The sequence below is a fragment of the Rhineura floridana genome, chromosome 12, assembly GCF_030035675.1.
Source record: "Rhineura floridana isolate rRhiFlo1 chromosome 12, rRhiFlo1.hap2, whole genome shotgun sequence".
NCBI classification, from domain to species: Eukaryota; Metazoa; Chordata; class Lepidosauria; order Squamata; family Rhineuridae; genus Rhineura; species Rhineura floridana.
The window spans coordinates 40,801,559-40,821,646 of NC_084491.1; the positions used below are offsets into that span (position 1 = coordinate 40,801,559).

The 20,088-nt window shown below is 48.8% G+C and overlaps 1 protein-coding gene across 2 annotated transcripts in view; it reads left to right on the top strand.

Annotated features, from left to right (window-relative positions):
- Positions 1-5,969: 5,969 nt before the first annotated feature.
- Positions 5,970-20,088, top strand: part of MCAM (melanoma cell adhesion molecule) — a 71,201-nt gene continuing 57,082 nt past the window's right edge. Inside the window, exon 1 of one of the 2 annotated variants that reach the window (XM_061592704.1) lies at positions 5,970-6,251. In XM_061592704.1, coding sequence (XP_061448688.1) covers positions 6,182-6,251 — 70 coding nt within the window. In that variant the 5' untranslated portion in view covers positions 5,970-6,181. The remainder of the gene's footprint in view (positions 6,252-20,088) is intronic. The other variant, XM_061592703.1, reaches the window with a different exon arrangement.

Sequence of the window (20,088 nt, forward strand, 5' to 3'; positions counted from 1 at the left end):
CCATATGGCTAAGGATAAGGCAGGGCGAAGAACTGCTGAACTACAACTCCCATCAACCCTATCAAGCACGGCCAATGGCCAGGGACGACGGCTTTACCAGTATAAGACTTCACCAGTCACAATACTCATCTTTGAGCATGGCACCACCAAAGGAACATTTGTGGCTGGATTGGCAAACCAGCTGCTCGTCAGGTGAAATTGTCTACAGAGAGGGATGGCCTCCCCATCACACGCCATGTGCACTGATCCCAGTTTGTTAATGGTTAATTAATCAATAAATTTGTGGCCAAATTTTAAAGCCAAGGATCTGTGTCCATCTTCCTCTTTCTTGCCTGTGCTTATAGATGTACAGAAGTTCCTATGCACAGGGGCTCTTTCTAAACTTTATTACAAACACGCGGAGGTTAGAGTTGCATGACCCAGCTCTCCCTCCTCCACAAGTGTAGTGTCTGAAAGTGTTTTAGGCGGCTTGAGGCAAGGCACTATGGCACCCTTATCCTCTTTTGCAGATGGAAGTATGGGGGCTGAGAGTAATACTGGGCTCCTCCATGTTGGAAGAGGGCAAGAGCAACTCCTGTTTTGTTCTTTTATTTATGTTCCAGAAGGGAGATAGAGTTGGGGTCCTCCAGATGAATAGGCTTGATTACCTTTACCTGTGATGCTCTGACTTCCGATCTGCCCCTCCTCCTTCCAGGAAAGAGGAGACACCCTTTTGTCTCTGCTGTCTGTCTCCTAGACACGAGGGCAATTCCCACGCCTGGGTATTGCACCTCCAACTTAGTTAGTTAGAACTAGGTATGCCTTTCTACATACTATGGATTTCTATAAATGAAGTAGCTTTTCTTATTTTACAAAGTCTTACGTCTCAGTGATCTCAATGCAGGGTAAAAGCCTGCTTTCTTAGGTAAACGTGCACACACGCTGGCACAATCGCATTTCAGACTGCTGTTACTCTCTGCTGTGCTGCTTAGCTAATTTAGCACCAGCAACACTCCAAACAACCTGTTTATTCAGCATTCATCCCCATTTGCGTGTCCAGAGCTTATATGGTTGTTAGACTATGTCTGGTCTTTATGGAGCATTCATTCCAATTTGTTTACAACTCAGTTATATGACAATGAACTTTCACCCTGCATTCATCCTGGTTTGCTTGTGGTATGTTTCCACGTCTTCTCATTAATTATTTGTTCATTTCCCTAACCACAACAAAATCCCGGCCTTGTTTAAAGTGGATTTGATGCACTAGGGTGAGAAGAGTGCTTTAATCCACTTTAAATGTGCAAACTTATGCATTGGAATCCTTCACACCAAACAGTAACTGCCTGGAGGCACCAATGGCTTATCCTCTTTTGGCTTTTAGGATTGGTTTGTAGGGATACTAATGTATGTAGACTGCTGTAAACACTCAAATCACTCTGTGAATGCATTATTTATTCTTATTAGCCACAGTTGAGAGAACTAGACGTGCAAAAAATGTGCAAGATGAGGCAAGGAACCAAAGGGGAAGATGAGGCTGGATGTCATGTAAGGCCATGGGGCAGGAATCTTTCAGGCTGAGGGCCACACTCTCACCTGGGCAACCTTCTGGGGGCCACATGCCAGTGGTGGGCGGGGCCAGAAGCAAAAGTGGGCAGAGCAACGAATATAAATTTGCCTTCATACAGTAGGATAGTTTCTACTTGCACACAGCCCTTCCTATCCATCCAGGTAAACAAGAGGCATGATCCCAGTTCTACGACACATTCTAGGCAGGCAAACACATTCAAGGTGCGTATGCAGCAGGGCTGGTGAGGGGTGTGGCTAAGGAGGGTGTGTGACCTGGAGAGAGGGGCCAGATAGTGCAGCTTGAAGGGCTGCATTTGGCCCCCAGGCCTGAGGTTCCCCTATCCCTGATATAGGGCAAGTCATTCAAACTGATCTTCGCACTCACAAACTTGGCGTGTAACAGGATGAGTATAATATAGGATGTTGGGCCCAATGTCCTGTAGGACCCTGCAGAGTTGCGTAGCGGAACGGAGAGTTTTGAGCAAGCTTGTGTGTGTGTGTTTGAATCTTTGCTAAGATTCTACCTTCCCTGCAAATTAGTCAGAGACTTTAAGCTTTAAAATAAGAAATAACTACTTTATTCTGGAAGTACATGTTTGATAGGAAAGAATTCTATATCTAGCTAACTAGCTATGTTGGAGCAGCCGGCACTGGTCCCAGTGCTAGCCCTCATGCTGGTTGAGAGGAGAGACAAAGGACAGATGTCTGCTCCCCTCTAGAGAAAGAAGGAACTGGGATCAACATTCTTCTGCATATCAGTCTAGCAGGAAGGGATGAGACGGCAGGAGATCAAAGAGATAGGTATAGCCTAGCAACCAAGAGGTCTCCTCTCTAGCTACTCTTAACCCCATGCAGCCTCAGCCCACAAGTTGGAGTTGAACCTCATACATTCCAACATATAACAACCCAGATTCTAAGCTACAGATACAGAGAAAAGGTGGTGAGGAGAATTTGAGTATCTGCAAGGCAGGCTGGACTAGGGCAAATGGTCAGCCAGGGCAACCCTGCCTGGGTATCTCACAGGATCCAGAGTTCCCTGCAGCAATCGGTAGTTTGCAGGGCGATAGGTCATGCTGGCCAGCACTTGAAGAATCTTGATTTGTGCATTTGCAAATGGAGGACAGACGGCAGCGGCGCCTCTGAAATGTGAAAGATTTGTTGTAAAACAAGATGCTTACGAAGGGCCAGGCAAGCTATAGAAGAGAAACCCCTCTCCGCCCACCTCTCTCTTGCATGCGTGTGCACAGTGCATGAACTAACTCGGGGGTGGGGAACTTCAGGCCTAGGGGCCAAATGCAGCCCTTTCAGGATTCTGTCTGGCCTTCAGGGTGTTCCCCAAGCCATAGCTCTCGTCACCCTGCTCTGCACCCTCTCCGAGTGCTTGGGCCTACCTGGAATGTGTCAATGAATTAGGAGAATGTCTCTTGCCTGCCTGGATGGCGGAGAGATGGCAGGCTGTGGGTTGAGATATCGCTGACTATTGCATGGCTGGAATACAACCTACTGTATTTATTATTATTTATTATTATTTATTTATTTATTAGGCTTATATCCCGCCCGACTAGCGATAGCTCTCTGGGCGGTGAACAGCAGAAAAATACAATAAATACAGTAAGAAAAACAATACAGTGCAAAAATCCAATTAAGTTATATTAAGTTAAAAAGTACAGTTAAAATGCTTTGGGAAAGAGGAAGGTTTTAACTTGGCGCCGAAAAGATGACAATGTCGGCGCCAAGCGGACCTCCTCGGGGAGACTATTCCACAATTCGGGGGCCACCACTGAGAAGGCCCTAGATCTTGTCACAACCCTCCGGGCCTCAGTGTGAGTTGGAACCCGGAGGAGGGCCTTCGTAGCAGAACGTAGTGTACGGGCCGGTTCATAGCGGGAGAGGCGTTCCGACAAGTATCATGGTCCCGCGCCGTACAGGGCTTTATAAGTCAATACCAGCACTTTGAATCTGGCCCGGAAGCATATTCGTAGCCAGTGCAAGCGGGCCAGAACAGGTGTTATATGCTCGGATCGTTTGGTCCTTGTCAACAGTCTGGCCGCCGCATTTTGCACTAGCTGTAGCTTCCGGACTGTCTTCAGAGGCAGCCCAACGTAGAGCGCATAGCAGTAATCCAAACGTGAGGTTACCAGAGCATGTACAACTGATGTAAAGTCCTCCTTACTCAGATACGGGCGTAGCTGGGCTACCAACCGGAGTTGGTAGAACGCATTCCGAGCCACCGAGGCTACTTGAGCCTCAAGTGAAAGGGAAGAGTCTAGAATGACTCCCAAGCTACGAACCTGCTCCTTTAGGGGGAGTGTAACCCCATCCAGGATAGGGTATATATCCATCATCCGATCAGAGAAACCATCCACCAACAGCATCTCAGTCTTGTCAGGATTGAGCCTCAGTTTGTTAGCTCCCATCCAGTCCATTGCCGCGGCCAGGCAACGGTTCAGCACATCGACAGCCTCACCTGAGGAGGATGAAAAGGAGAAGTAGAGCTGCGTGTCATCAGTGTACTGATGACAACGCACTCCAAAACTCCTGATGACCGCACCCAATGGCTTCATGTACTGTACAAAAGTAAGGGTCGCATCTGTTGCTCTGTCCACTTTTGCTTCTGGCCCTGCCCACCACTAGAATGCAGCCGCCGGAAGGCTGGCCACGACAAGGTGCAAGGAGTTGGATCTGGGGGGAAAAATGCGGTCCAGTTGGGTAGTCATGTTTGGTGCACTGAGGGTAGCTCCTTCTGCCTGGAAATAAAGGGAGGTTCGCCTCTTACTCTGCCGCTCTAAGCTTTGGTGGGGTTTGGGTGTCCTTTATCTGCTAGTCTTCTACTGGTTGTGTTTTCAACTATTAGTTCTTGGCATTTGCATATTGCCTTTTTTTTTAAAAAAAATGCAATCTTGTATTTGCAATTTTACAAACTGAAAACAAACATTAAAAAACAGATGAGACGGCTAAGGATATTGGAGCCTGCCGAGCTTGACCTTCATCTCCATTTATTGGTTCATGCTGGTCCAGTTCACACAACACAGCAAGACAAACCTTGGCTTACTGGGCCTATGCAGGCTCTCCAAAAGGAGCTCGGAACAGCATTTCTGCTTTCTGCTCCTGCGCTGAGCTAAACAAAGGTTTGGTTTAGCCCGTTGTTTGAACTGGGACTTGTGGTTAAGCTCTCTCCTCACTCTCCACGAGGTGTAGGCAAGACCTTGCTTCTGAGTAGGGCTGAAAGAAGGCATTGTTTTCCATTCCGCCCTGTATTCGTTGCATGCAGCACTGTTTCTGTTGCACTGCAACTTGTCTTCTTTCACTAAAAAATGTTACTTGTCTTGGTGTACACTATGGGGAAATTATGTAACGTACGTAATTAATTACGTAAATTACATTGTCGTTTACATTATTCCACCCTGTTTATTCCAATGCAAAGAAAACACAATGTAAATTGGGAAAACACGTAATCAATTACGTATACAAGTTGTATTCACTGGATTGATTTCTGTTCCGCACCTGGGAAAAATAAGCAAACACTGGTTATTTCTGCTCCAGTTTCTGTCAGAGTTCTCTGACATCCCTACATCTGAGTAGACCTGGGGTGTTTCAGAATGCTGCTATTTTCAGGTGGGATGCAATCACATCCTGCAAATTCAGGCTGCACAATTAAAGAAGTCTTGTGCAACAAACCTGCTCCCCCCCCCAAAAAAACAGGCCTTTTTGCAATAAGCAGCGTTATGGGAAAGTACCACAAAGTGTGGGGTGACACTTGCTCAAACAGAACGTCATCTAACCTGCCCACAAACAAATCAGGATGAACGCTCCTTAAACAGCCCCAAAGACCTGACACGCGCGTGCGTGCGTGCGTGCGTGCGTGCGTGCGTGCGTGTGTGTGTGTGTGTGTGTGTGTGTGTGTGTGTGTGATAAAAGAGCAGGCAAGACAATGGGCCTGGCAGATGAAAAGAGAGGGACGCCTCTCATGCATGCAAGTTTCCCCCCAGCATTGTCATCGAAAGGCCAGTCCATAAACCCACTGCCCCCAGCCCCCCAATTTAACCCGGATCCCCCGTTTCTAAGGAAAACCCAATCTGTCGCCAACGCCCAGCTTGTGACATCTGCGCACCCTGTTTGCAACCTTAAGCCCCTCGTCTGGAAGCGCTTTCTGCTGCAGCGGACTTGGTAACGCCGCGAAAGCTCCTTGCTTTAATCTGGAAAAAAAGGTCCAACCACACGGCCTCGGAGCTCAAGCGACCCTCACGATTTCGGCTCTGCGCCCTCCAAGGCTCCCGGGAGCGTGCTAGAGGGATGGCCGTTAAGAGGGGGCCCTTTCTGCACTTGGGCATGTCTCTAGATGGGACGTGTGGGGGTGAGGGACTTAGGCAGGCGTCCTCCGCGCCTCCTGGTGCTCTGGAGAAACGCGCCTCCCGTCCCCTCTTGCAGTTGCAGGCGAGCCCTTTGGAGAGGGAGGGAGAGAGGGAGAGTTGGGCTCCTGGCGCTGTTGGGGATGGGCTGGGTGGCGCCCCCCTCGGAGCAGTGCAACCCCCCTCCTCCCTCCTGCCTGCAGCTCCCTCCCCCTCGCACCTGACGTCAGTTTCTGGGCTTCTCTTCCAAACCTCTCCGGTGCATTTGGACTCTGGCACGGGGAACAATGAGTCGCAGCCGGCTTGGAAGCGTCGCCCTGGGCTGGCTCCTGGTCCTGGCCAGCGACTGCAGCAGAGGTGAGGGCCGGCGGGGCACACAAAGGGAAGGGCGGGCCGGCGGGTCGGGCACGACTTGCCTTCCAGCGTGGAGCGTGGGGAATGGCAGCCCCAGGTAAGCGGGGCGCGCTTTTCGACGGCGGCGCTCGGCGTTCTCCCAACGCTGGTGACCTCCATTGCAGAACGGAGAATGGGGGGGGGGAACGCGCCTTGTCTAGGCTGCCCGCCGTTGCTGCTGCCGGCGGAGTTGGACGCTTCTGGCTGATTTCCCAAAATCTGCAAGGATTTCCTAGGTGGTGATAGTTTTTCGCCAACTAACCGGGATGGTGGAGGAACTGAAGAGAGAGAGAGTGTGTGTGTGTGCTGGTTTTGTTGTTTTGGGGGGCAGGGGGACTCCTGTCCAAGCCACAAGGAGATGCATATTTGGAGAGTTTACAGCAGGATCCGTGCAAGCTGTATATAAAGGAAAAGAATGGGACACGCAGTTTGCAGGGTGGGCTTGCGCAAAAACACACCCACCTTCCCTCGCGCGCGCTGTCTCTCTTGCGGAGCAGCAGATTTGCAACTGGTGGATGAAAAGGGGGCGGGTTGCGCTTGGGTGCGAATTAAGCCACCGGGGGGGAGGGCTTTTGTGTGTGCGTGTGTGGTCCAGACTTCTGTTAAAAAATTACTTACTGTGGGACCCGTGTATTCTTCCCATGGAAAACCCGATAAGTTTTAAAAAAGGAAAACCTGTTGCCCGGGACCTCTTTGCAATATTAAGCCCCCGCCCGGAAGCCCCTCCCGCTCCCTTTTGCAAACGACAAGCCCTTCCCCCATCTTTGATTTACTGCGGGAGATTTAGGTGCTGAAACCTCCAGCGTCCTGCAAGTGTCTCTGAGCCTTTTCGTTGGAAGAAAAAAAAAGCAAAGTCTCGTCAGGGAAACGGCCTGTTTTATGTGCCGGTTTCGGATGGGGATTTCCAAAAGAATTCCGCCCCCCCTCCAGATTCTGAGGCATCGAGAAGAGTTTTATTATAGATCTGGGGTGCTGGCTGGGGGATTAGGAGGACAGGGGATGTGAAGGCTTTTTGCAGCCGCCTCAATTACGATATACTTAAATGGATTTTAAAAATGCGCATTTTTGTATAGGTTTTGAGCCTTGCTGGGCAGGATCTGTGCACCGTCTGTGCGTACAGCACGGAGATTCGTAGACTATGCATGCCGCGAATAATAGGTGAATCCCTTTGAATGCTCTCGCTTAAGTCTTACTGTGGCCATGATTTATTATCTGGCAGACGCTATTGTTCTGAAATAAAACCCTCCCCCTTACCCAGGGCTGAGCTGTCTTAATCAGGCTAAACGCTTGAGCCCACCCTATGTTTTCAGTGGGATTTCTTACTGCAAATTTGGCTGCCTCAGCTGGTATAGCACAATGGGGAGGAGAGCCTGGCTGGGAGTCCAGAGGCTGTGAGTTCAAATCCCCGCTCCTGTCTCCTGGGTGTCAAGGGCCAGCTAAAGATCACCCCCACAGGGAGTGGCTCAGGGGTGACGTGCCCTGCTACCTGTGTGGGCAAGCTGCATGGTCCCAAGGAGCCCAGTTGCTGGCAGTTGCGGACAAGGAAGGGTCTGGCTTGCGCAGCTGTGGCAAGCTGAGCAGGCCCTAGCCAGCTGGGGAGGACTAGCCTCAGAGGGAGGCCATGGTAAACTCCCTCTGAATACCGCTTACCATGAAATCCCTATTCATAGGGTCGCCATAAGTCGGGATCGACTTGAAAGCAGTCCATCCTAGGACTACGACCTGGAAGACCAGGGTTCAAATCCCCACATAGCCATGAAGTTCACTGGGTTACCTTGGGCCAGTCGCTGCCTCTCAGCCTCAGAGGAAGGCAATGGTAAACCCCCTCTGAATACTGACCTGAAGGCAGTCCCTTTCCACTCATTTTCCAGGAAGGGAGCTGAGCACCCCATGCCACCACCCCACATGCCCCAGGTAGTATGGGGAAACGATCTGGGTGAAGTAGGGATTTAGGGCATGGGGGGCGCATTACAGCCCTCTTTGCCCCATAATTTTGCAAGCTTTGTCCCAAGAGGCTCCTAGGTAAAGGTTGCAGCACCAGAGTGAGGAACAGGACGCTGCTTGGTACCGTGTCAGACCTGTGGTCCGTCTAGCTCAGTGTTGTCTACACTGGCTGACAGCGGCTCTCCAGGGGTTCAGGCAGGAGTCTTTCCCCAGCCCTACCTGGCGATGCTGAGGATTGAACCTGGGACCTTCTGCATGCAAAGCAAGTGCTCGGCCACTGAGCTGTGGCCATTTCCCAAAGTTGCCATGGGATGAGTGCTCACCCTTTCTTAAAGGGAGGAGAGGGTGTCCCATATCTCTCCTTGCGCCCCCCTCCCAAGTTTAGGAAAAGCTGAGTGCTGATTTGGATTGGAATAGAGGCAAGGCTTGTCAGTTTTGAGGGAGGGCTGAAAGGAAAGTCCTGTTGTGATTACGTCTTATTTACTATTTATTTATGACATTTCTTTCTTTTCATAATTGCAACCCAAGGCGGCTTACATGTGGTCCCCAGGCAGTCTCCCATCCAGGCACTGACCAGACCGGACCCTTCAGCAGGGAGCTGGCCTTATGTGCCTTCAGACCATAGCCTGGGACCAGCACACTCATTCAGGAACCCTCTTCTGGTCAGGTCCAAAATTGTGCCCTCATTTGCTCGCCTGTGATGTCAACAATCCCTTGCACATGGATTAAGTGGTGGCAGCTGCACACTTGTTTGCACAAACATACTGCATCACACCTCTTGTGGTGGCCTCCCCTGCCCCACATCCCCGTCTGCAGAAATGAGGGAACTGAGGGATTCTGGGCACACACTGATTCTGTCTGGAACAGAATGCATAGTCAGAGCATGTTTGTCTGAGATTTTGATGGCAGCACCCAGGTTGTAAGTTTTAATCCAATTGCTAGGATACCGTTTTTCCTGTTTGGTGTGATTTTAAACTTAAAACCTGAGAGACACCCCCCCCCCCCGAAAAAAAAATCATCCTCCAGTGCTGTTTGGTCTCATCCTTCCCCCTGTCCCGTCCGACAAAAAGTCAAGCTTTGTCCCTTGCTGCTGTTATCTGATTCATCCGGCTGGGGATCTCCAAAATGTGTATGTTGCCAAAAGCATGAATTGTTGTAATATGCGTTATCTGTTTGCAGCCACCTCCAGTTGTGTATTTGCAAATGTTGATGTGTGTGCTTTTAGCACAAGGACTAACAAAAAGCAGATAAGGGGGAAAACATCCTTTGTATGAGTTTATTTATTATTTTAATGAGTATTTTAATATTTATAACCAGCCTTTTCTGCCAGTGTGCTCCAGGGCAGTATTCAACAATGAAGTGAGATGCATATTCAACACATTAACATTTATGTAAAGTAGCGATTTAAACTACAAATACAGCCAGCAGCAGGAGGGGCGAAAGCTTATCAAGCCCCAGTACAGCTGCTGAGGGCCTGCAGAGCCCTTTGACATAGTCTTTGCTTGACATAGGAAAGTTAGGAGCAAAGATGGAATGTAAGACTGATAATTGTGGAGTTTTGTTACCAACACAGAAAAGGCCCTGCTCATCTGCAAGGCTTTTTAAATTTGGAGGACAGGAAGACAAAGGATGGCACTTCTTGTCTTCCCAGTGCTGTGATCTTGTGCTGATGAGACTAGGAAAGTCCTCTATGGAGCACAGTGGTAGAATGGGTGAATGCCTGGGTTCAGACCCCGGCACATACAATTTTAGAGACTTAGTGATGGGCAAGGTTTCACTTTGCTTGAAACTCAGGAAGGCTACTGCCTGTCAGAGTAGACCAATCTTGGGGAACCTGTGGCCCTCCAGATATTGCTGGACTGCAGCTGTCATCATCTCTTACCATTGAGCGTGCTGGCTGGGGCTAATGGGAGCTGGAGTCCAACAACATCTGAAAGGCACAGGTTCCGTACCCATGGAGTAAATAATCCAGGACAGGGGTGGGAAACGTATTTGTGTCAGGTGACTGACGCCTGTAAAAGTTTAGAGGGGATCGCTGAAATCACCAATCAGCTGATGGGCAGTTTCAGCTACCTCCTTTGAAGGCGTGCTGCCAGCACCAATCAGCTGATTAGTGGTGGGAGCATGCCTTCAAAGAGGCTTGCTCCTCTGGACTAAGCGGTTTGCTAAAAAGGAGGGGGGAAGCTCCGTTTCAGCAAGTGGTTTTAATGCAAACTGCCCCCTCGGGAACTCCTTAATGCAGCCAATCCCTGTGGGTCTCCCTGCCAGTGCCTATCAGCTGATTGGCGCTGACAGGGAATCCCACTTGCAAATAAACAATCAAGAGCTTGTTCCTTTGTAGCCACATCTGTACCGGCCCCTACCCCTGACGTCACATGGCATTGGGTGTGTAGCAGGTGGGCGTGTTTTGTGGGAATGGCTTCATGGGCCAAATTGGGGCTGGTCCTGATTAGACTTGCAGGCCAGAGGTTCACCACTGCTGATATAGAGTGAGGTGGGCCAGTGGCCTGACTCTGTAAAAAGTGGCTTCTTGCAATGTGACAGAGGACCCATGCCGTGAAAATACACAGGTTGAACTGAACTAAACCTCTCAGTGCTTTGTGCTACAGCCCCCATTGTATTGTGGGGTGGTTTTTTTACTGGCTTCCATGCGAGTGTCCATAATGTTCGGTTCAGCCATTAGCCTTTAGTCTGGGTGATGCGTGAGTTAAGGGACACCTTGAACCTGTGGCAAAACACAGACGTCTTGCTCATTGCCACACACCAACCCTGCCCCAGGCGTTTTTGCGGCCTTGTCCTGCTAATCTCCCACCTGTACAGGCTTCCATGCTTTCTAAAGTGGGAGGGCCCATGGCTCAGTTGTGCTTTGCATGCCCAAGGGCCAAGACTCCGTTTGTGGCATTTGTTGCAGCAGGGCTGGAAAAGAGCCTTCTCTGCTGTAGCGAAGGGCTGTAGTCCGTAACTGAGTGGTAGGGCATTGGCTGGGCATGCAGAAGGTGCCAGGTTCAGTTCCTGGCATCTCCGGGTAGGGCTGGCAGAGACTCCTGTCTGAAACCCTGTAGAGCTGCTGCCAGTTAGTGTAGGTAGATGGGCCATTTGATCTAACAGTGTAAGATTATCATCACTCTTTTTTTTTTGCTGCTCATAGCAACCATTTTGTGCTGGCACCCACAGCACTTTTATCAAGGTCATTTTTTTTTTTTAACCAAAGAAGTGTCAGAAGTGGGGCAAGAGCAACTCCTGTTTTGTTCTTTTGTTCATGTTCCAGAAGGGAGATAGAGTTCAGGTCCTCCAGATGATGGATAGGCTTGGCTACTTTTACCTGTGATGCTCTGACTGACTTCCTTCCTCTCTTCTCCGACTGTCCGAGAGAGGAGACACCTTTGTCTCTGCTCTCTCCCTCCTAGCCATGAGGGCAACTCCCACGCTTGGGTGTTGCGCCTCCAACTTAGTTAGTTAGAACTAGGTATGCCTTTCCCATCTACTATGTATTTCTATAAATAAAGTAGCTTTTCTTATTTTACTGAGTCTTAAGTCAATGCAGGGTAAAAGCCTGCTTTCTTAGGTAAACGCACACACTCATCTCAGTCCGTTAACGTTCTCTGCTAACATTTGTACAAATTTACACAACAAAAAGCACATAATCAGAATCATCATCATTTATCAACTGGTATAAAACTGATCAAAGTTTGCAATAATACGCCGTCACTATATAAAACTCATCTTATACTCTTAAGCAGTTAGCCGGTGGATGTTGACCAGTTCCCAGCGAGCAAGACTTTTAAGTTGAGGTCATCAAGGAAGGGCTGTAGCTCAGTGGTAGAACATCTGCCTTGCATGCAGAAGGTCCCAGGTTCAATCCCCGGCGTCTCCAGGTAGGACTGGGAGAGACTCCCTGTCTGAAATCCTGGAGAGCTGCTGCCAGTCAGTGTAGACACTACTGAGCTATTTGCATCTGACGTAGTGTAAGGCAGCTTTCTGGGTTCCTGCCTGAGACCATGGAGAACTGCTGCTAGTCAGAGAAGACAGTATTGGGCTAGGTGGATGAAGGATCTCACTTCAGTATAAGGTGGCTTCCTCCGTTCGTTTGTTGTTGTTATGTGCCTCCAAGTCGACTACGACTTATGGTGACCCTATGAATCAGCAACGCCCAAGAGCATCTGTCGTGAACCACCCTGTTCAGATCTTGTAAGTTCAGGTCTGTGGCTTCCTTTGTGGAATCAATCCATCACTTGTTTGGCCTTCCTCTTTTTCTACTCCCTTCTGTTTTTCCCAGCATTGTTGCCTTTTCTAGTGAATCATGTCTTCGCATGGTGTGTCCAAAGTATGACAACCTCAGTTTCATCATTTTAGCTTCTAGTGACAGTTCTGGTTTAATTTGTTAAAGCACCCAATTATTTGTCTTTTTTGCAGTCCATGGTATGCGCAAAGCTCTTCTCCAACACCACATTTCAAATGAGTTGATTTTTCTCCGTTCACACAGATAAATATGGCATTCCGACCCTGGAATGTGGGGGGGGGTCACTCGGGAGAGTTCTGGGCAGGCTTCGGCCTCAAAAGTATGCGTTTTAAATTCCCCTACCACCCCACCTTGCATGGAATGAGAGAGAGAGGAGAGAGAGAGATGCATCTTCAGAGTAGCAGAAGAATAACCTTTGCAACTGGGAAGAATTTGCAGTTGGTGTCCCTTGTGGCCACTGAGAAGCTCTCCTTTAGCCCTCATCTCAGAAGCGGAGCTGTCAGATATCCGCAAAAGCTCCGGTTTTTGGAGCCCTGCCTGAATTCCACTCCCCACCTCCTGGCTAATGGGAAAGGCCTGCTCAGCGCTTCCCATCCGGGGCCTGGCTGCCGTCTTTCTTTGTGAAGGTTGGTGCAGCAGCGGTGGAAGTTGAAGGGACGGTGTTTCGGCGTACGCCTGCAGAGCATCTTAGGAGCCTGGGGCAACCTGCCACCTAGGGCTCTTCCAAGGCATCCCATTGGAGGAAAAAATGATTTCCTGCTGCGTCAGACTAAGGAGAGCAGGCCCATTGCTAACCAGGGGGCCATCAGCTTGCCAGCCTCCACAAGAGGCTAGGTGGGGTAGTAATAATTCATGGTAGCTTTGCATTTATATGTTGCTTTAGCAAGTTCAAGGCACATTTCAAGTCATTACTCTTGTTTTAATCCTTATTTATTATGACATTTATATCCCACATTTCCTCCAAGAAGCTCAAATTGGCAAACATGGTTCTCTCTCTTCTCCCCCCCCCATTTTATCCTCATATTTTATTTATTTAGTTATTTAGTTGCATTTCTAAACCGCCCTGTAGCTAGCATAAAACCACAATATTTAAAATACAGCAAGTGTGTATTGAGCAGACAATATAAAACATTATATAAACAAAGTAAAAGAAAACTAGAAATAAAATAAATAAGATTAAAAAGCATAAAATACATTAAAATGCCTGGGTGAAGAGGTGGGTTTTTACCTGGCGCCGGAAAGATGACAGGGAAGGCGCCAGGCGTATCTCATCTGGGAGGGCATTCCATAATTCGGGGGCCACCACCGAAAAGGCCCTAGATCTTGTTACTGTTCTCCGGGCCTCTGTATGGGTTGGGACCCGGAGAAGGGCCTTAGACGTCGAGCGGAGTGAATGGGTAGGAACATAGCGGGAGAGGCGTTCCATCAGATACTGCGGTCCAGTGCCGTTAAGGGCTTTATAGGTAAGGACCAACACTTTGAATCTGACCCGGAAACATATTGGAAGCCAGTGCAGTTGGGCCAGAATAGGTGTTATGTGGTCGAATTTCTTCGTCCCAGTAAGAACTCTGGCCGCAGCATTCTGCACTAGCTGAAGTTTCCGAATCGTTTTCAAAGGTAACCCTATGTAGAGAGCATTACAGTAATCCAATCTAGAGGTTACCAGAACGTGAATAACTGAGGCGAGGTTCTCCCTGTCCAGATAGGGTCGTAGTTGGGCTACCAGCCGAAGCTGGTAAAACGCATTTCGTGCCACCGAGGCTACCTGAGCCTCACGTGACAGAAGCGGATCTAATAAGATCCCCAAACTACGGACCTGTTCCTTTAGGGGGAGTGTATCCCCATCTAGGGCAGGTCTGACATCAACCATCTGAGCAGAGGGCCCCCCAACTAACAGCATCTCAGTCTTGTCAAGATTGAGTTTTAGTTTGTTCGCTCTCATCCAGTCTATTATCGTGGCCAGGCAGCGGTTCAGTACAGCAACAGCCTCACCTGAAGAAGATGAAAAGGAGAAATAGAGCTGCGTATCATCAGCATATTGCTGGAAACGCACTCCATAACTCCTGATGACCTCACCCAGCGGCTTCATATAGATATTAAAAAGCATGGGGGACAGAACTGAGCCCTGCGGGACCCCATACTGGAGCACCCAGGGACTCGAGTAGTGTTCCCCAAGCATCACCTTCTGGAGACGATTCCCAAGATAGGAGCACAGCCACCGCCAAGCAGTGCCTCCAACTCCTAAATCCGCGAGTCGCCCCAGAAGGATACCATGGTCGATGGTATCAAAAGCCGCCGAGAGATCAAGGAGAACCAACAGAGTTACACTCCCTCTGTCTTTCTCCTGACAGAGGTCATCATACAGACCAAGGCTGTTTCTGTACCAAACCCCGGCCAAAAGCCGGATTGAAATGGATCCAGATAATCAGTTTCATCCAAGAGAGCCTGGAGTTGGCGAGCGACCACGCGCTCTAGAACCTTGCCCAGAAATGGAACATTTGCTACCGGCCTATAGTTGTTAAAGTTATCAGGGTCCAAGGAGGGCTTTTTTAAGAGCGGTCTCACTATCGCCTGTTTCAGGCAAGGTGTGACCACTCCCTCTCGTAACAAGGCATTAATTACCTCCTTGGCCCAGCCGGCCGTTCCATTTCTGCTAGCTTTTATTAGCCACGAGGGGCAAGGGTCCAGAGCGGAAGTAGTCGCCTGTATCTGTCCAAGCACCTTGTCCACATCCTCGAGCTGTACCAACTGAAACTCATCCAATAAAACAGGACAAGACTGTGTTCTGGACACCTCATTAGATTCAACTGTTACAATATTGGAGTCAAGGTCCCGACGGATGTTTATGATCTTGTCTTGAAAATGCCTCGCAAACTCATTACAGCGGGCCATTGATGGTAATATTGCGTCCGGAGAACCAGAGTGTAAAAGTCTCCGGACAACCTTATAAAGTTCCGCTGGGCGGTTACAAGATGACTGAATGGAGGTAGCGAAGTATCGCTTCTTCGCCATCCTCACCGCCTTCACATAGCGTTTCGTGGAGGCCTTCACAAGTGCATAATTACAGCCGTCGGGAGTTCGTCTCCATTTACCCTCCAACCGTCTCCTTATGAGGTAGGCAGAGAGAAAGTGACTGGCCCAAGGTTACCTATTGTGAGTTTCATGGCTGAGAGGAGGGTTTGAACGCCAGTCTGCTAGGTCCCAGTCCAACACCCTAATCACTACACCATACTGAAGTCAATTAATTAATCAGTTAATTCAAGACATTTATATACTGCTTGGTCATAGGCATTTCTTCAGCCATCATTAATGTTTCTTACAACAATCTTGTAAGGTAGGCCACACTGCGAAAAGTGGTGTGGTGGAGAGAATGGCTAGTCCCAAGCTATGGTCTGAAGGCACATGAGGCCAGCTCCCTGCTGAAGCTAAGCAGGGTCAGGTCTGGTCAGTGCCTGGATGGGAGACTGTTTGGGAACCATATGTAAGCCGCCTTGGGTTTCATGAAAAAGAAAGGTGGGGTATAAATATAATAAATAAATAAATAATCGTCAAAGGAATTGGTGGCTGAGGCAAGATTTGAATTTGGGACCTTCTTGTGCAAAGCTCACAACGAGCCAGGTTCTTGCTCGCCCTCTTGTTTTACAGCCATGTGAACTCTCCTTACACTTCCAGAGTCTGGGATTGTAAAACCTCCAGAAGTGAGGCCACTGCTGAGCTTTGCCTTCTGGCGTGACCTACTTAACTGGTTTCCTTGAGTGAGAGCCAGTGTGAATAGAGACTTCACTTAGTATTCGGGGACCTGATCTCATAGGGACATAGGAAACTGCCTTACGCTCAGTTAGATGTTTGGTCCTTCTCAACTGGTACAACCTACACTGACTGGCAGCGGCTCTCCAGGGTTTCAGGCAGGGGACATTCCAAGCCCCACCTGGAGATCCCAGGGACTGAACCTTGGACCTTCTGCATGCAAAGCAGATGCTCTGCCTGCTGTGCTACAAACTTTTTTCCACATCTGCTCTGGTTTCTTGATTTAGCTACTATATTATCCTTGGTTCTGGAAGGTGGAAACTTAAAATAGCGTCCTCCCTCGCAGGAGTGGCGGGAGAGAAAAATAATATGAGCAACAGCCAGAGTGAATGTAGTTCTGGGCCCTGCAACTGCGTAGGTGTGGACTGGACTTTGGCCAGCACCTGCCCACCTGTGGCCTCTAAAAAGACCTGTCAAAATTGCCTCTGGGTGCATACACACTACCTTTGAAGAGGTAGCAGTTTAAAACCAATGTAAGCAATATGGGTTGCAGGAATGCTAGGAATTATGTGGTGTGGATGATGAGAGTTCAGAAGTGTTCTGGGAGCAGGGGCGCCCGTATTTGTAGTGAGGGCATGACCTCTGCAATTGGAACATGCCCTTCAGCTCAGTGAACAAATCATCGAAAGCCCAGAAACTTAGGGTTGTATCCGGCTACATTCTGCTCAGAATAGGCCCACTGAAATGAATGAATTTAGTCATCTCTATTAATTTCAGTGGATTTTCTTTGAGTAGGAAGAGCATTGGATGCAACTCTTACATCTTTTTTTCATGTTAACGCTGAGAAATCCCAAGGTGTTTTCTTTTGGGAGATGTCATGATCTGCAGTGCAAATTCTGCCTGTCCAGCTTTCCTTATCTTCAGTGCACCCTCCCAAATGGAAAGGGGAAAGTGAAGCTTAAAAGACAGCGATGAGGAAGAGAAAAAGTGAAAGTCTTGGAGGAGCATTGCTATGTAAAGCAAGGGCTAGGAATGCTAAACAGCTTAGGCTTGGGGGTGGGAAAGGGATGACTCTGGTATGATAATAACTCTCACAGCCCCTCCCGATCACTCACACTCCCTTTACCAGCAAGGGACCCATTTGGAGGACTGAGAACATGCAAAAACGGCTTTTTATACTGAGTCAGAGCATTGTTCCATCCAGCCTGGCGCCGTCTACTCAGGCCGGCAGCAGCTCTCCAGCTTCTTTAAGACAGCCCTGCTGTCTTTTAACTGGAGAGATCAAGGATTGAATGTGCAGGCAGAGCAGCTTCTCTACCACCGAGCAAAGGCTGGAAGTGGCTAGCACTTGGCCCAAAGCCACACTCCCAGCATGGTTCTCCTCCAATGAGTCTGGGGAGACCCCCATCCTCCCTTTCCTTCCCTGTAAGATTGATCTTTCCCGTCACTGGGAAGGCATTCCCGGCCGTCTCTCAGAAACTGGCTTGCAAAATTGTATGCAAACTTTGACAGGTGCTTTTGTAGTAGAGCGGCTAATTTTCAGTGAAGTTCTCCCCACCCTCTTTAGATCTTCCTCAAACTCACCTTTTCCCATGAAACATTTGACAAAGCCCCCTAATCCTCTTAACTTTGTTGCAAGGATGCAGAACCTGTGGTCCTCCAGATGTTGTTGGACTCCAACTCCCAGTGGCCAGCATGGCCATTAGTCAGGGATGATGGGAGTTGTAGCAGTCCAACAACATCTGAAGAACCACAAGTTCCCCATCTCTGCCCTGTTGTAAACATGGACAAGAAATAACTGCAGATTCTCCTCTCATTTCATTAAAAATATAACCTGTCGAAGTGGTTTACAACAAATAAAAAAAACCATACCACAAAAACCATTAAAAATACAATAAAAACAGAGGTCAACCATTGCAAAAAGGCATCTTCTTAATTGTTTGCATAAGCCTGGTGGAACAGAAAGGTTTTCAGCAGGTGTTTAAAAGTTAAAAGAGAAGGCGCCTGCTGAATCTGTTGGTAGAGCATTCCAGAGAGCTGGGCTGATGACACTCAAGGCTCCATTTTGTGCGGACGTTAAATGAGCCTCTCCAGCTTGGGGGACAACCTGTGCTGCTCCTGCAGATGATCTCAGCAATAGAGCTGGGATAGTATAAGGGTTCAGGCAATCCTAAGATACCCTGGGCCTAAGTTGTTCAGGTCTTTGCAAATTAATACAAGGCCCTTGACCCTAGCTCTGTAGTGGATGGGCAGCCAGTGCAGATGTTTTAAGAGTGAGGTCACATGTTGTCGGCTATAGGCCCCCATCCCCAGTGTTGATTGGTAGATTGTAAGCTTATTGGAGCTAGGGTCTGTTCTCATCATACTTGGTAAAGCACTGTGCACATAGATGGGGTTGTATACGGTAATCACCATTCAACAAATCTGTGTGATGTAATGGTTAGAATGTTGGACTAAGACTAGGGAGACCACAGTTCAAATCCCCAGTTAGCCTTGAAGCTGGCTGGGTAACTCCTCTCTCTCAGCCTAAGCTACCTCACAGGGTTGTTGTGGGGATAAAACAGAGGGGGAGGGAGGAACTGTGCCAGGCTGCTTGGAGGGAAGGTGAGATATACGTGTAGTAAGTAAATAAAAAATTTAAAAACGCAACACTGTGTAGAGCAAGAGCGAAATATAAATTATTGTATGCGTACTGTTTTAACGGGTCTACTGGGCGAAAGCCATAGCTTTCCCTTCTATGGAGTTTTTCCCCTCCAAATAGACTTTCCTGCTTTTTCTTTTTTTATCCCCTCCAGATGCTATTTTTCACCCTTCTGGCATGCATATTATCCCCCCATCCTCTTCCAGCTTGCATCTTCCCCCACCCCCTGGCCCATCCTGTCCTCTTCCGTTAGATTTAAATTCCCACTGGGCTGGAGCATCCCGTTGCTGTCTTTGTCCCCTCTCCAGGCTGACACGTACAGGCAGGAGCTCTCGCTGCCTCCCATCCCAACCCCTTTTTATTTATCAGCCTTGGGGAGGGGATGGCGTCCCAGCACGCTTGGCTGGGTTGCGAGGTTTGTGTCCTGATTGTTCCCAGGCAGGCTAAATATGGTTAAGCAAAGCAGGGCACTCTTCAACCTGCCTCCCTGTGAGTCAGGCTGCTGCGCGCTGCTCCCATGACCCTTCTGTCCTCATGCTGTGTCTTCTGCAGCCTCTTTGGGCCCGCTGGAGAGAAAGTTGTGTGTATCCAATCTGGAAATCATCTGGGAGGCGACCGTTGCAGGAAAACTGGTATCCCTGCTTCTAATAATCTTGCCAGCTTCTGCTGAACGAGATCACCACTTTCTGATGTCGGGCAATTACCCTGGGATTTTTTGTGTGTGTCTCTGTGTGTAGATTGGTGCCCCTTGGGACTGGTAGGGTAGAAGGCAGGGAGGCCCAACCGGAGGTGGAGCCAGAGCCAATGACAGGCAGAGCCACCCCCTGGGCTGGTTATAATTATAAGGCAGATGGGGGCTGGCTGAGGGCAGACTGAGGCTGGTGGGGCGGTGCCACATTTGCCCTAATGGAGCAGCCTACACTGGGGTAGCTCCACAGGGGAAGGGTAAATAGAGGCGCCATTTTTTTAACTTGCAAGAGAGCAAGTAGATTTTTAGATGTTGGGGAAGTAAGATTCTGAGCTATATCTTGAATGCCCCACGCTTGGCTATATTCAAGTGCCATATGGTATACAGAGGTGGCTAAGTGTGCCCATTGAAACTGGTATTATTTATTTATTTATTTATTTTATACCCCGCCTTTCAGCCAAAGGCCCTCAAGGCGGCTTACAAAAAACACAAATATAAAATACATCAATAAAACAATACAATTTACAAAAGTTAAATAACT